This window comes from Schistocerca piceifrons, chromosome 7, assembly GCF_021461385.2.
Source record: "Schistocerca piceifrons isolate TAMUIC-IGC-003096 chromosome 7, iqSchPice1.1, whole genome shotgun sequence".
NCBI lineage: Eukaryota > Metazoa > Arthropoda > Insecta > Orthoptera > Acrididae > Schistocerca > Schistocerca piceifrons.
Window position 1 is genome coordinate 102,975,145 of NC_060144.1, and position 17,510 is coordinate 102,992,654.

The window sequence follows — 17,510 nt, forward strand, 5'->3', positions numbered from 1 at the left end:
CACATGGAGGTCTACCTTGCTTGTGGCCTTAGTTTGGTGGTAACTGTTCATCCTGGTGGACAGCTGGTAGGTAGTCATACCAATATGAAAAGCTGTGCAATGATTGCAGCAGAGCTGTTAAATGACGTGGCTGCTTTCACAGGTGGCCCTGTCCCTTATGGGGTAGGATAAACCTGTGACAGGGCTGGAATAGGAATTGCTGGGTTGGTGGATTGGGCAGGTTTTGCACCTGGATCTTCCACAGGGATATGATCCTTGCGACAAGAGATTGGGATTGGGAGTGGCATAGGGTTCCTCTAGGATGCTTTGGAGTTTGGTTGGGCGACAGATCACCACTTAAGGAAGGTTGGGAAGCATCTCAGGTAGGATGTCCCTCATTTGAGGGCATGATCAGAGCCCTGGCAAATTATGTTCCAGTGCTCCAGGGTAGTACTGGGTGATGAAGGAGACACTTCTTTTTGGGTGACAAAGGGGGCACTCCTTTGTGGCTGGTTTTTAGGGGTGGTGGGAGGATTGGGGTTGTGAGGAGAAATGGCTGGGAGATCTGTTTGTGGACTAGTTCTGGGGGATAATGCCTGTATGTGAAGGCCTTGGCAAGACAACCAGCATACTTAGCAAGGGAGTTTTTGTCACTGCAGATACACCATCCCCAGGTAGCCAGGCTGTATGGGAGGGACTTTTTGGTGTGAAAGGGATGACAGCTGTCAAAATGCAGGTACTGTTGGTCGTTGGTTGGTTTAATTTGGACAGAGATGCAAGTGGAGCCATCAGAAAGTAGGAGGTCAACTTCTAGAAATGTGGCACCCTGGGTCAAGGAGGACCACGTGAAATGGATGGGAGAGAAGATGTTGAGGTTGGCAAGGAATGAAGATAGGCTGTCTTGGCCCTGGGTCCAGGCCATGAAGATATCACCATTGAACCTTAACCAGACTAGGGGTTTGATGTTTAGAGAGGCTAGGAAATTATCCTCTAGATGGCCCATAAAAAGGTTGGCGTAGGACGGTGCCATGCGAGTGTACATGGCTGTGCCGCGGATTTGTTTATATCCTTCCCTTCAAATGAGAAGGATAAAGTCAGTAAGGCGTATGAGGAATGAGATAGTGGATTTGGAGTCTAAAGGACATTGGGAAAGGTAGTGTTCAATTGCGGTAAGACCATGGGCATGAGTGATGTTGGTGTATAGGGAGGTGGCGTCAACAGTAACGAGCAGGGATCCAGAAGGTAAAGGAGTGGGGATAGTGGAGAGTCAGTGAAGGGAGTGGTTGGTGTCTTTGACGTGAGAGGCTAGATTACTAGCAATTGGTTGGAGGTGTTGGTCAATGAGTGCTGGAATTTTTTCAGTGGAGACACCCAACTTCCACAACATCCTAGTGTATCCCTAGGCCATCCCGATCTCAACCTCTTGCCACGAGAATCATATCCCTGTGGAAGATCCAGGTGCAAAACCTAACCGATCCACCCACCCAGCACTTCCTATTCCAGTCCTGTGACAGGTTTATTCTACACCATCAGGGGCTGGGCCATCTGTTAAACCAGCCATGGCATTTACCATCTCTGCTGCAACCATTGTACAGCTTTTTAGATTGGTATGACTAGTGATCATCTGTCCACCTGAATGAATGGCCACTGGCAAATTGTGGCCAAGAGCCCGGTAGACCACCCTGTGGCACAACATGCAGCTGAAGATAAAGACTTGATTTTGATAGCTGCTTCACCACACGAGCCATCTGGATCCTTCCCTCCACCACCAGCTTTTCTGAACTGCGTGGGCGGGAGTTATCCTTACAGTCTTTCTCTGCTCCCATAATGATCCTGGCCTCAGCCTACAGTCACATACTGTCTCCACACCCTCCACCCAACAGTTTCCACACCCTCTATCCTATCACCTCCTCTGCATTCTTGTCTCCCACCCTGTTTATCTGCAGGCCTCTGCCCGTCTTTCCCTGCTCTTCTCCTATTTTGTTCCTTCCCCCCCCCCCCCCCCTCCTCCCTGCCCCACAACCTTCTGATACTGCACCTGCTGGCAGTCTAGTCCCTGCACAATCTGCTAGACAGCGTTCATCTCTCTCCCCGCCCATACACTACTATGCCCATCCCTTCCCCTTCCCCTTCCCCTTCCCCTTCCCCTTCCCCTTCCCCTTCCCCTTCCCCTTCTGCCTCCCCCTCCCCTCCCCCCTCCCCCTCCCCCTCCCCCTCCCCCTCCCCCTTCCCCTTCCCCTTCCCCTTCCCCTTCCCCTTCCCCTCCCCTTCTCCTTCCCCTTCCCCTACCCCAACCCCTGCAGAATGCTGCTAGCATCCCACGTGATGTTGCCTTCTGGTCCAAGATGCTGGTGCTGGCCACTGTGTGTGTGTGTGTGTGTGTGTGCGGGGGGGGGGGGGGGTTTACGTGTGTGGTTACTGACAGAGGCTGTGGCTGAAAATTATATGTGAGTGTCTTTTAATCATGCCTGTCTGCAACATGACATGTCTTCTTTACAGTAATCTGCCTTTTCCTACACCGTTGACTCTACAGTTAATACATACAATGGAGCTTCCAAGTCTACTTTGCTGCAGCTACATTTGTTGCCACAAGTGTTTTTGCGTTGGCATGAAATCATCGTGTTTAGCAATACCTGTAGAGCTGCCTCTTGATTCATTGGCATTGGAGTTAGACCCCGAATATCCTTGTTGCAGCCCTTGTTGGAGGTAGGCAAGCCAGGTCGAATTTGGTGTTATTAGCAGCTTTAGAAAAGTTAAGATATTGCAACTCAAGTATAGAAATGTTTGAAACACCTCCACAAAAGTGGCAAAATGAAATTATCAGTTGCTTCCATGATCTTCTCTTTTTCTGCAGTTGGATCTTTGAAAATAGTAACATTTTTACTGTGAAAAGTGTTGCTCTCAAGTGTGGTGCAAAATTTAGTTTTCCCTTGTCCAAACAGAGTGGACGTGTTATCACAACTATTTATCGCGTGAAGAAATAGAATGTTTTCCACTGTATCCTTTTACTTGAAAGGTGTTGTGGAATACAGCGCCTCTCCTGTGTTATCTTTCCAGACTTGCATAAGAAAATATTGTCTGGCACTTAAGCTGTCATCAAAACCAAAAGATCAGTGTCTTCTCCAATAACAGAATCGTGTTTAGAAGATGACAACACAGCGGTTTTCATAATTAATACATTTTCATCTTCTGTTGCCTGCTTGGTGACCATTTGTACTTATCAAAATTCTCTTTGAAGCCATGAGATGAAGCAGGTCTCATTTTTTTTCTTGTTTGATAACAATTTATCCTCTAGCATCTGCAGAAACACAGTATCATCAAAGAGAAAAACATTCACTGTGATTCCAGTGAATTCTGTGTGGGAGGTGGCCACCATCTATTACATCAGATTTGCTCTTTCCCATTTCTGTGTCAGTTGGTAAGGGCATGAAGGTAGAGTAACTGTGGACTTCGCCCTTTTGTCAGTATGGTCCTCAGAAAAAACTTACAATGCAAATGGAGCATTTTGTACTCAAAGCTTTTTTCAGGCCATCATCACACTGTTTAGAGATTATCATCTTGTGGGGAGGCATGAGAGGATTCAGAGATACTTTTCCTTTCTTCATATGTGTGTGGTTAGTGCAGTAGCTGTTATATCCTAGCCAGTAATGCCACCCGAGCCCGCTGCCAAACGGTTGGCAGCATCAAAGTCCGGACGCCGTCCGCATAAGCAGCGCCAGCGATACAGGAAATCGCCGCAAGTCTGCGCGCGCCACCGCTGGCTTCTGGCTTCTTAAGTGCTGGAGTCGCGAGCGCTAGGACAGTTCTGTATTCGCCGCTCAGTTGTAAACTCGCCACCGAATTGTGTACTTGCTAGTCAGTTGTGTGTTCATCGCAGCAGAGTTGTTGTTTGTCGTCAGCCGACGCTGACCTAGCCGCTCCGACTCGAACTAGTCAGATCTCTGTAGACACGGAGTTCACTATTGAGTTTCTGTATCTTCATCAATAAAGATAAGTACCGACTTTTATTTAATCAGAGTGTTTGGGTTTTCATCTTTCTGTTCACTGTTCCAGCGGACCGGTCGGCCCGCTATTAAAAGTGTGGCGGTGACTTCGTAAGCCGATTCTACCACGAATTGTTTGTCGCTATGAACACCGCCACAAAAGTAGCCACCAGAAAGATTGCGGGAGGCGCACATCGACATGGCGCGTCACGGACAGTAGTTGCCGCAAGTAAAGTCCTGTCCACCAGAGGGCACGCGAGAATTCGGCCGCGCTCTCTGCCGGCAGAACAACAACAACTCAGGCAGCACGGGCCATGCCCAGTCAGTTTTACATGTTTTACATCGGGCATGCCTAGCAGACAGTTCCCGGTCTACACTATGTGAAGTGCGACGGACAATGTGAATCGTGTTAATACAGTTAGCAACTATTTTCAGAGACACCACTGCATCTTTACATTGGAAACACGTTTTCAAAACCGATGTAGAACAGGGATTCTCAAACTTTTCCTCTGATGGAACACTTTGAGAATCCAGTTATTTTGATGGAATCCTGGTTTATTTTGAAGATTAATAAAATTTTTGAACATGGGAAATACTTGTTTTATTCAGTGATCATTTCAGTTTTAAATCATAACTACTTAAATAAGACAAGAGTCATCATACACTTTTAAAAAATAAGAAAAAAATTCGAAGTAAATGCCATGTTATTAATATTTTTTCATAGAACACTTACTCACTTCTCCTGGAACACTAGTGTCGCACGGAACACAGTCTGGATAATCATGTTCTATAACCAAACTCTGAGGACAGTTGGCAGTTGATGACTTCACCTCCAGTTATTCCATTACTTATTGACATTAAGTATTTAAAAATTGGAAAAGGATTGTGACTGGAAAACCAGCGAGAGCTAGTTTATTAATGTCACTATTATCCCTGGCAATATGTGAATGTCTGCCGGTACTGTGGATGGCCAGAAACCAGGGGAAACTACAGCAGTAATTTTTCCCGAGTGCATGCAGCTTTACTGTATGGTTAAAAGATGATGGTGTCCTCTTGGGTAAAATATTCTGGAGGTAAATTATTCCCCCATTCGTATCTCGAGTGGGGACTACTCAGGAGGACGTCATTATCAGGAGAAACAAGACTGGCATTCTACGGATTGGAGCATGGAATCTCAAATCCCTTAATTTGGCAGGTAGGTTAGAAAATTTAAAAATGGAAATGGATATGTTAAAGTTAGATATAGTGGGAATTAGTGAAGTTTGGTGGCAGGAGGAACAGGACTTCTGGTAATAAATACAAAATCAAATAGGGTTAATGCGGGAGTAGGTTTAATAATGCATAAAAAAGTAGGAACATGGATAAGCTACTATGAACAGCATAGTGAACGCATTATTGTAGCCAAGATAGACACAAAGCCCACACCTACCATAGTAGTACAAGTTTATACGCCAACTAGCTCCACTGACGAAGAAGAGATTGAAAAAATATATGATGAGATAAAAGAAATTATTCAGATAGTTAAGGCAGATGAAGATTTGATAGTCATGAGGAACTGGATTTCGATAGTAGGTAAAGGAAGAGAAGGAGAAGTAGTAGGTGAATATGGACTGGGGGTGAGGAACGAAAGAGGAAACCAGCTGATATAATTTTGCACAGAGCATAACTTAATGGTTGTTAATACTTGGTTTAAGAATCATGAAAGGAGGTTATATACGTGGAAGGGACCTGGAGGCACTGGAAGGTTTCAGATTGATTATATAATGGTAAGAAAGAGATTTAGGAATCAGGTTTTAAATTGTAAGACATTTTCAGGGGCAGATGTGGACTCTGACCATAATTTATTGGTAATGAACTGTAGATTAAAATTGAAGAAACTGCAAAAATATAGGAATTTAAAGAGATGGGACATGGATAAACAGAAAGAACCAGAGGTTGTAGAGAGTTTCAGAGGGAGCATTAGGGAATGATTGACAAGAACAGGGGAAAGGAATACAGTAGAAGGAGAATGGATACACTATGTGATCAAAAGTATCTGGACACCCCCAAAAACATGTTTTTCATATGAGGTGCATTGTGCTGCCACCTACTGCCAGGTACTCCATATCAGTGACCCCAGTAGTCATTAGACATTGTGAGAGAGCAGAATGGGGAGCTCTGTGGAACACACGGACTTCGAACATGGTAAGGTGACTGTGCCACACTTCCAAACATCCATAGGTCCACTGTTACCAATGTGAAAGTGAAGTGGAAAGGTGAAGGGACACGTACATCAGAAAAGCGTACAGGCAGACCTCATCTGCTGACTGACAGGCGAGACTGCCGACAATTGAAGAGGGTCGTAATGTGTAGTAGGCAGACATCTATCCAGACCATCACACAGGAATTCCACACTGTATCAGGTTCCACTGCAAGTACTATGACAGTTTGGCGGGAGGTGAGAAAACTTGGATTTCATGGTCGAGTGGCTGCTCATAAGCCACACATCACACTGGTAAATGCCAAATGACGCCTCGCTTGGTGTAAGGAGCATAAACATTGGACGATTGAACAGTGTAAAATCGTTGTGTGGAGTGACATATCACGGTACACAATGTGGCGATGTGATGGCAGGGTGTGGGTATGGTGAATGTCCAGTGAACTTCATCTGCCAGTGTGTGTAGTGCCAACAGTAATATTCGGAGGCGGTGGTGTTATGGTGTGGTAGTGTTTTTCTTGGGGGGAGGGGGGAGGGGCGCCTTGCACCCCTTGTTGTTTTGCATGGCACTATCACAGCACAGCCCTACATTGATGTTTTAAGCACCTACTTGCTTCCCACTGTTGAAGAGCAGTTCGGGGATGGCGATTCCATCTTTCCACACGATCAAGCACCTGTTCATAATGCACGGCCTGTGGTGGAGTGGTTACACAACAACTACATTCCTGTAATGGACAGCCCTGCACAGAGTCCTGGCCTATATCCTACAGAACACCTTTGGGATGTTTTGGAACGCCGACTTCATGTCAGGCCTCATCGACCGACATCAGCACCTCTCCTCGGTGTAGCACTCCATGAAGAATGGGCTGCCATTCCTCAAGAAACCTTCCAGCACCTGATTGAACGTATGCCTGCGAGAGTCAAAGCTGTCATCAAGGCTAAGGGTGCACCAACACCATATTGAATTCAAGCATTATCGATGGAGGGCACCACGAACTCGTAAGTCATTTTTCATCCAGATGTCTGGATACTTTTGATCACATAGTGTGGCTTTGAGAGACGAAATAGTGAAAGCAGCAGAGGATTAAGTAGGTAAAAAGAAGAGGACTACTAGAAATCCTTGACTAACACAAGAGATGTTAAACTTACTTGATGAAAGGAGAAAGTATGAAAATGCTGTAAATAAAGCAGGCAAAAAGGGACACAAACATCTAAAAAATGAGATCAACAGGAGATGCAAAATAGCTAAGTGGGAATGGCTAGAGGACAAATGTAAGGATGTGGAAGCATATATCTCTAGGGGTAAGATAGATGCTGCCTATGGGAAAATTAAAGAGACCTTTGGAGAAGAGAGAATCACCGGTATGTATATAGGGGTAAGATAGATGCTGCCTATGGGAAAATTAAAGAGACCTTTGGAGAAGAGAGAATCACCTGTATGTATATCAAAAGCTCAGATGGAAAAGGGAAATCAGAAAGGCGGAAGGAGTATATATAGGGTCTGTACAAGGGTGATGTACTTGAGGGCAATATTATGGAAATGGAAGAGGATGTAGATGAAGATGAGATGGGAGATATGATACTGCGGGAAGACTTTGACAGGGCACTGAAAGACGTAAATCAAAATGAATCCCTGGGGTAGACAACATTCTGTTAGAACTACTGATAGCCTTGGGAGAGCCAGCCATGACGAAACTCTTCCATCAGATGAGCAAGATGTATGAGACAGGCAAAATACCCTTAGACTTCAAGAAGAATATAACAGTTCCAATTCCAAAGGAAGCAGGCTCTAACGGGTGTGAAAATTACCGAACCATCAGTTTAACAAGTCACAGTTGCAAAATACTAACACAAATTCTTTACAGATGAATGGAAAGACTGTTAGAAGCCAACTTCGGGGAAGATCAGTCAGGATTCTGTAGAAATGTAGGAGCATGTGAGGCAATACTGACCGTACAACTTATCTTAGAAAATAGATTAAGGAAAGGCAAACCTACATTTCTAGCATTTGTAGACTTAGAGAAAGCTTTTGACAATGTTGACTGGAATACTCTCTTTCAAATTCTGAAGGTGGCAGGGGTAACATACAGGGAGCGAAAGGCTATTTACAATTTGTACAGAAACCAGATGGCAGTTATAATAGTCGAGGGGCATGAAAGGGAAGCAGTGGTTGGAAAGGGAGTGAGACAGGTTTGTAGCCTATCCCTGATGTTATTCAATCTGTATATTGAGCAAGCAGTAAAGGAAACAAAAGAAAAATTTGGAGTAGGAATTAAAATCCATGGCGAAGAAATAAAAATTTTGATGTTCGCCGATGACATTGTAATTCTGTCAGAGACAGCAAAGGACTTGGAAGAGCAGTTGAATGGAATGGACAGTGTCTTGAAAGGTGGGTATAAGATGAACATCAACAAATGCAAAACAAGGATAATGGAATGTAGTCGAATTAAATCGGGTGATGCTAAGGGAATTAGATTAGGAAATGAGACACTTAAAATAGTAAAGGAGTTTTGCTATTTGGGGAGCAAAATAACTGATGATGGTCGAAGTAGAGAGGATATAAAATGTAGACTGGCAATGGCAAGGAAAGCGTTTGTGAAGTAGAGAAATTTGTTAACATCGAGTATTGATTTAAGTGTCAGGAAGTATTTTCAGAAAGAATTTGTATGGAGTGTAGCTATGTATCAAAGTGAAGCATGGACAATAAACAGTGTAGACAAGAAGAGAATAGAAGCTTTTGAAATGTGGTGCTACAAAGAATGCTGAAGATTAGATGGGTAAATCACATAACTAATGAGGAGGTACTGAGTGGAATTGGGGAGAAGAGGAACTTGTGGCAAAACTTGACTGGAAGAAGGGTTCAGTTGGTAGGACATGTTCTGAGGCATCAAGGGATCCCAATTTAGTACTGGAGGGAAGCATGGAGGGTAAAAATTGTAGACAGAGATCAAGAGATACAGTAAGCAGATTCAGAGGGATGTAGTGTGCAGTAGTTAATGGGAGGTGAAGAGGCTTGCACAGGATAGAGTAGCATGGAGAGTTGCATCAAACCAGTCTTTGGACTGAAGACCACAACAACAACACTGATTATTATGTGCTGTGCACAAAACTTTACTAAAAGAGGTATTATGGCAAAACACTGACATATCTAACTTTTTGCAATTTCTTGCCATTTTTACAAACTTTCGCAGCCTCGTATCTCAGTAGCTGTTCAGAATTTTCCAACATGTTTTGTATGAAACTTGATGCAAACTTAACACTGTTTAAAATTTATAATGGCATATTTTTGCCTAAAATGCACCTGAAGTGGTTTAGTGAGGAAAAACTGAAAAAAGTCCCATTTCTTAGCACTTTTTTTCCAGATGGTGGATAATGCACGAGGAAGAGAGAATTTAAAAAATGGATTTTTCTTGAAAGGCATAATACATACAACATAACCTGAAAATCTAAATTACTCCGCCTTTTGCAACCTAAATGTTTTTTCAAAGCTATCTCTGCTGTGCTGTTACTGGCTATGCAAAAATAGTTGACTGTAATATTCTCATGCTCTGTAGGAAGGTATACCTTTCTCCACTTTACAGCAATTGACCTGCTCGATTTGCTTGTATTTGTCACAGGCACATTACGAGACAAATATTTGTGGTGTTGTAACACCACAAAGTCTGTGGGATTTACTAAAACCCAGTAACCCCCCCCCCCCCCCCTCCCCAATAGCTCTGTGTGTCCACAGTGAAGTTCTTAGACAAACAATATGAAGTTAAATCCCTAAGTTGTTTGTTATATTATCCAGTCCCACAAATGTACACTGACAGTGAAGATGTACAGTGTTGTCAGTGCATCATTAGGCATGACTTGTCAAATGCAAGTACACTAATATGAACAGTACTGGCACAGACTGAAAATCTTGTGTGACCTAGGCTTGGCAGTAAGCGTAGAAACCTCTGATCATGGATCCATACTTACTGTGCTTTGCCTCCTCATGGTTTCCCATAGTCACTAGCCAGCAATTTTATTGTGGGTATTGCTGACTGATGTCTAACTGTGCTCATCATCAGAGGCTCTGCTGTGTAGGGCTGGCAGTTACTGCCCCTAGACATGACTGCTCGCTGACTGATTGTTCATCACTGACTGATGAAAGACTCTTTATAGAATAAAATTTGTTTTGCTTGTATGTAAAGTTTGGTATGAACTGACACCATCTGAAAACAACTAAGAAACTAAATATGCTTCTGAGTTCAGGATCTCCCCCCCCCCCCCCCCTCTCTCTTTCTTTCTCCCTATCTCCCCTCCTCCCTACCCTTCTCCATCTCCCCTTCCCCTCTCCGGTACAGAAGTTGGATGTTAATTTGATGGTCATTTCCAAATTAAGTGTTGTTTCTACTGTAGTTTTGTGTTAATGATCGGCTATACTATTCTGATGAATACTGTCATTCTTATCTTCAGACTCACTAAGTGAAGTGTTGAAAACAGACCCAAAACAATTTTTTTCTTGTTGAAACACAATAAATTTATCTGTAACAGACCAAAAATTATCATTCCTGAAAGCCCTTTCCACCTTTCTTCAGGTGGACACCTTGTAACAGTGCTGTTTACAAAGTCTCACATCAAACAACTGAGCTTTATGTTTTCATGTCTGGCAAAACTGTAATGTCCAGTTGTCATGTTACTTTTTTCACCTTGTCTAATTAAAGAATGTGTAAGGGTAGATTGGTACACCAAATTGTGTGCAAAATATTAAATGGTGAAACAATCATTAGCAGACAGACATGATGATTTTTACACTTAATGTCTTTGGGTATGAACAATGTTAGCACTAAATACGAGACATTCCATAATATGTAAATCAGTTATAATTTCTTTTGTGTGTATACTGTTTATCGCAACATGTCTAATCTTTGTGTTAAGATATCATTTACCTGTAATAGAAAATCTGTGCATTCATAGTATGAATTATCTTTGTTTCAGAAAAAGAATAAAATATCCCTTAGAAATTTGTCCATGGTTTTGCGTCAGGAGCCTTCCAAGACACCCCAGGAGAGAATTAAGAATATTGAGGAGGGTCTAAACAAAGCAAGAGAAGCTGTACAGCTGGATCCGAATGATGGACAGTCTTGGGCAATTCTTGGAAATTCTTATCTTTCATCGTATTTTACTATTTCACAGAATCCAAAAATTTTAAAGCAATGCATGTCAGCATACTTTCAAGCAGTAAGTTTCAACAATTGTATCATTCCTGTCAGAAATGTTTATCTTATGAACTTTAATTTTTAATGTGAAATCTGGAACACTCTGGTTACCATGAGTTAGGAAAAATCTGAAACGCCTTGGAAAACCACAGAGGAAATGGTAGAACTCAAGTATTTTGTTATCCCAATAGCACTCCACAAAACTGTCATATAAAAACAATTGGTTGCGCTATAAATTTGTGTTGTTCCCATGTAATAGACAACAACATATTCGGGAACAAGACTGCAGATGCTTGTGGTGGTGTTGCTGGTGTGTGTGTGTGTGTGTGTGTGTGTGTGTGTGTGTGTGTGTGTGTGTGTGTGTGTGTGTGTGTGTGTGTGACCAACAGTATGTGTATCATGAGGACATGTTACAGGAAGGAATGTTTATAATGGGCATTCCTGCATAAACACTGAATACATTGAACTGCAGATTCATGTATGAATGTTCTCTTTGTAGATAAGTGTTTACTTCATGGATAAATGTTGTTTTAGCCTCCAAATGACAACAGGCAATCTGATCAGGCAAAAAGCTGAAAATGTTTATCAAGCAATATTCAAAAATTGGTTTTAGAAATCTTTTAGGTGTTATCTTCCTTTTTTTAACTGAATATTCTGACTATCACTATGGAAAAGTGCACAAATTTTGCAGAATTGCCAAGAATAACAATAAATGTGAATAATGGCAGTGTTTGTTTCATCTGGAATGTTGTGATACAACCTACATGTCAGTCACTCCTAGAAATGGAATCATTGTCACTACAGCTGCACATACTGCAAATACACCTGTTTATCTTGAAACTTTGATTGGTGATAGACTGTTGAATTTTTGCCAATGGAATGGTTTGTTGGTCAGGAACTCCTGTTTTCTTAGCTACAAGATTATTTGCTTCATTAATGACTTGAGTAGAAAGTTGGTAATTGACTATATCCTCTACAGTAGTGAAATGAATAGGAAAGTTGCAGATATTGTCATAATACCATCAGATGCCTTAAGCAGCGACTGTTGACTGCTAGTAATGTACCTAGAGAAGCTAAGGATAAGAAAGGAACTTGGCTTAGAGTACCTCATAATAGTGAAGGAAACGGTGGAAAAGGAATGGGACAGATTTAAGAGGACATCAGTGTGTGTGTCGGAAACGGTGTGTGGGAGGACAAGCTACAAAAAAAGATGGAAGAAAACACTATGATGGAATGAAGAAATGAAAGATACAGTGCAGAAGAAGTGTAGATCCTTTCAGGCATGGTTCCAGAATAGAACAATGGAAACAAGAGTTTCAAAGAAGAAAGCAAGAAGCAAATATAGTATGAGATGGAAGTCCCTGAAATACAGAGGGGTAGAAAAGGATGAGAGAAATGTACAATGGGAGTAAGAGCTGTTTGAAAGTGGGAGGGGAGAGATCAGATTGGCTGGAACAGAAAAATGGCATGAGACAGGGAGCTGCTCTCTTACCATTGCTCTTCATTGTGGTGATGTATGAGCTAATGACCAAAGTGGCACCAGTAATTGGTGAAGGAAAGATGAAACCAGTGATGTTTGCAGATGATTCAAAAGTTATGTGCCTTCATCCAAATGAGTAACACACACATTGATTTTCTGTTACTCAGGTTGCAATGGAGAGAATTCACTCTTAAATTGTTGCACGAATGTGACTGGGTGCAGCTGTTGCTTCAGTTTGAACTCCGGTAGTTTTCTCATACCAGCACTAATTATTTCTCAACATCTTTCTCGTACTAAACTATTAATTTTATCTTCTAGCAGGTGTTTATCTAATTAAAAACAACACACCTTTCTGTAATGGCCTGCTGTATTTCATCTACCTCTATTTTAAAACCTGCATATTGTTCTTGTACCCAAGTTTTGAGCTTCAAAAGTGACTGCTGGTTTCTTGCAGAGCTCCTGTTTATGTCCCCTATCTCTGCACTGAATTTAATTTTGTTCTACTCAGCAAGAAATTTGCTATGTAAATTCCAATGTTTTATTACGAATGTTTTTGTAAGCTCTTGGCCGTCTTTTCTTCTTCAGTTGGGTTTGTACCCTGTGGAGTCTTTCTTTGTTTTAATTCCCATTTCAGGTGATGACTTAATTCATTATTTTTTTCTTGAACAGTTGTCATAATATGGATCATTTGCTTCATGTACTCAAACAACTGACTAAGTTTGACACTTCCCAGTTCCTGCGTAACTATCAGCATAGTTCTTTCATGGTTGAGCTTAATACTGTTTCCCTGATTTATTGACTATCATGCATTATATTTTCATGATGTTCATAAACTCCAGAAATCTTGCACAATTATTCATGAACTACTAAATTGTTGTACATATTTACTGATGTGTCATACATGGTAGTACACAAAGAAAAATGATTATTCCCAAGTAGTAAGATAGTAACACTTTATTTTAACACACATGAAAGGGAAAGATTTAAAACAATGCTCTTAGTGACTCAAAGTAAGTAATGACCTTCTTTATCTGATATTGTTGTTATGGTCTCCAGTCCGAAGACTGGTCTGATGCAGCTCTTCATGCTACTCTGACCTGTGCAAGCCTCTTCATCTCCGAGTACCTACTGCAACCTCCACCCATCTGAATCTGCTTGGTATATTCATCTCTTGGTCTCCCTCTGTGGTTTTTACCCCCCACACTTCCCTCCAGTACTAAATTGGTAATCCCTTGATGCTTCAGAATGTGTGATCCCTTCTCCTAGTCAAATTGTACCACAAATTCCTCTTCTCCTCAGTTCTATTCAGTACCTCCTCATTAGTAATGTGATCTACCCATCTAATCTTCATCATTCTTCTGTAGCACCACATTTCGAAAACTTCTATTCTCTTCTTGTCCAAACTCTTTTTTTGTCCATGTTTCACTTCCATACATGGCTACACTCCATACAAATACTTTCAGAAAAGACTTCCTGACACTTAAATCTATACTCGATATAAACAAATTTCTCTTCTTCAGGGACTCATCTACTACGTTACGTGTCTCATTTCCTAATCTAATTCCCTCAGCATCACATGATGTAATTTGACTACATTCCATTATCCTTGTGTTGCTTTTGTTGATGTTTGTCTTATAGCTTCAAGACACTGTCTGTTCTGTTCAACTGTTCTTCCAAGTCCTTTGCCATCTCTGACAGAATTACAGTGCCATTGGCAAACTTCAATGTTTTTATTCCTTCTCCCTGGACTTTAATTCCTACTCCAAATTTTTCTTTGGTTTCTTTAACTGCTTGTTCCATGTACAGATTGAATAACACTGGGGATAGGCTACAACTCTGTCTCACTCCCTTCTCAACCATTGCTTCCCTTTCATGCTCCTCGACTCTTATAACTGCCTTCTGGTTTCTGTACAAATTAAAAATAGCCGTTCATTTCCTGTATTTTACCCCTGCCACATTCAGAATTTGAAAGAGAGTGTTACCTACTCCCGGGGATTTATTTCTACTTGGCTCTTTCAGTGCTCTGTAAAATTCTTCATGCAGTATCATATCACTCATCTCATCTTCATCTATGTCCTCTTCCATTTCTATAATATTGCCCTCAAGTACATTGCTCTTGTATAGACCCTATATATACTCCTTCCACTTTTCTGATTTTCCTTCTTTGCTTAGGACTGGTTTACCATCTGAGCTCTTGATATTCATACAGGTGCTTCTCTTTTCTTCAAAAGTTTCTTTAATTTTTCTGATATAAATAATGGATAATCATCCCAGTTTAGTTCCTTGGCAAATTACAAACAATGCTTGAAGATGAATATGTTCAAGAAGAGGATTTTGAATCCTGAGTTCATGAATCATGAGTCTAAATCAATTGAATATGATGGAGTAAGTCCATTGGTATGCAGTTAATAACAGAAACTTGTTGTGTTGTTGTGGTCTTCAGTCCTGAGACTGGTTTGAGGCACAAATTCACAGTACATGTTCCACGGGAGGTCAATGTCAGAGAGGTGAAGGCTTACTTGGTGAGAGTTTGCTGCTCATTGTGGCTGCTGCAGTCTATCACCCAGGTCAGGCTGCAGCCAGAAAGATGAGGTGTAGATCCAGAAATAGTTCTGGGATGGAGCTGCTTGCAATAGCTCTGTGAACTGAACTGCCTGTAACATCTGGGTGCCGTATTAAATACACCCACAAGAGTGGTGGATGTGAAGTTGTGCTCACGGATGTCACAATCCCATTGACGGTGCAGGTGCCATCTGCAGTGAAGCAAACACCACTTGTTTGCTTGAGTTCCTTGTGACAACAACCATCGTGTTTGGTTGGCCATGTGATTGACATGATATGCAGCAGACGCATGCTAGTATTCTGTCTGATAATGTTGCCTGCCAGCTTGTGTGGTGACTCTGGCAGTAGCCACCTCCATTACTGGAATTCAGCAACCCATGAATCTCAGGTGTTTGCTGGGCAGCTATTGTTGTGGAACCCACTGATCACATGGAGGCCTTGGAAGTCCACAAGATGGGCAGCTTCAGCTTCCTCAAACAATGGTGTGGCATGTTCTGAAACGACACTTGCATGTGAAGCCTTACAAGTTGCAGTTACTGCAGCCATTGCTACCTGGTGACTGTAAAGGTGCCATTTCTTTTCACAAAGTTTATGGACCTTTCTTTTTTGCGAAGGCCACTGTGACAAGAATGTCATACCTGGATGTGCTGTAAAATTGGTTATGTGCTCAACCTTATGATGATTCCAATAATTTCATTTTTATGCATGATGGCACGGCACCTCACTTTCACTTTGAGGTGCGGTGTTATCGTAACAACACCATTCCACAATGTTGGATTGGAGGGAGTGAACAACAAGATTTTGTCATTGCTTTTGGCCTCCTAGGTCACCAGACCTCACACTGTGAGTTTGTTCTGTGGGAGTACGTAAAAGACAGAGTCATTGTCCCACCTATGGCAGCTACTCTTCAAAAACTGAGAATTCAAATTGTTGAAGCTGTCGATTCAGTAAATGTGGACCTGTTGATTCGTGTGTGGAATGAAATTAGTTACCATTTCAGTGTTTCTCTAGCAATACATGGTGCTTATGTTGACAGTATGGTATAGTAACTATGCAAACATAAAACTTTGAACCTTCCTCCATCCATTTACACGTGCAGTATGTTTTTGTCTTTCGCAGTTTGTCTGTAATAAATGACTGAAATCTGTTGATTTGATCTTTCTAACATCAGTGGTGACAGTGAGCAATGCTTCCATACATCTTTCCTTGCTTTGGCCTCCTGTACCATTTCATCACTGTGCTGTCTGCTTCATGTAAGGTGAACAGATTATCCTTTTATCTCTGTAATGGATGTCTTGCTGTCTAATAATGGTGAACATAAATTGAAGAAGAGTGGTAATGTAATATATACACCACTCACAGATTAGACCTCAATCCTATTCCAGTTGCCTATGAGGGAGTACAAGGAGTGATCTGTGATAGTGCAACTTGTTATTAAGATGGCATCAATCCTTCCAACCATTATTACCAGTAGGTGAATCCTGATGGTGCTGATGCTTATTTATTTAAGAAGGTCCTCATTTGGCATCACGGGACTGGGTGGACCCATTAACAGACCTCCCTAACTCAGAAAAAAATCTAAGGAATACCAGGAATTGAACCCAAATTCTTCTGCACCAATGGAAGTGACCCTAACTGTTCAGCTATGGAGACAGTCATCTGAGACTGGAATCCATATATATTAATGCAATGCATGGTTTTTTGTTTTACCTAAGTGTGTGCTCTCTTATTAGTCACAGTATTAAAATAGCTTCTCCAGTGCCCCTACCTCTCCAAAAATCAAACTAGTTCTCTCACAATTTGCTTTCTGTTCTCCCTTCTTTTCTTCAAAGAAGTTCTCTTGTGAGATTTTATTGCTTAACTGATAGACTAATCATATGGTAATTTTCATAACTTCCTTTGGAAGTGTAATAGTTCCATTCTTTTCAGAATCTAATGGAACTTAAGCAGTTTTGTAAATTTTGTTCATAGACTTGTATAGTTTTACCTCCGTTCTTTGGTCAGATGCTGGTAAGAATACATCTGGTACTTAATGAATATCTGGATGCTGGACATTTATTCCTCCAGGGTTTGTGCTAGGCATTTTTTTTTTTTTTTTTTTGCAGAGATAAGGACTGAATATC

General features: G+C 41.6%; 1 protein-coding gene across 1 annotated transcript in view; it reads left to right on the top strand.

Annotated features, from left to right (window-relative positions):
• Positions 1-17,510, top strand: part of LOC124804847 (tetratricopeptide repeat protein 5-like) — a 140,745-nt gene that overhangs the window by 75,725 nt on the left and 47,510 nt on the right. Inside the window, exon 4 of the mRNA XM_047265198.1 lies at positions 11,125-11,367. Within this exon, the coding sequence (XP_047121154.1) occupies positions 11,125-11,367 (243 nt within the window). The remainder of the gene's footprint in view (positions 1-11,124; positions 11,368-17,510) is intronic.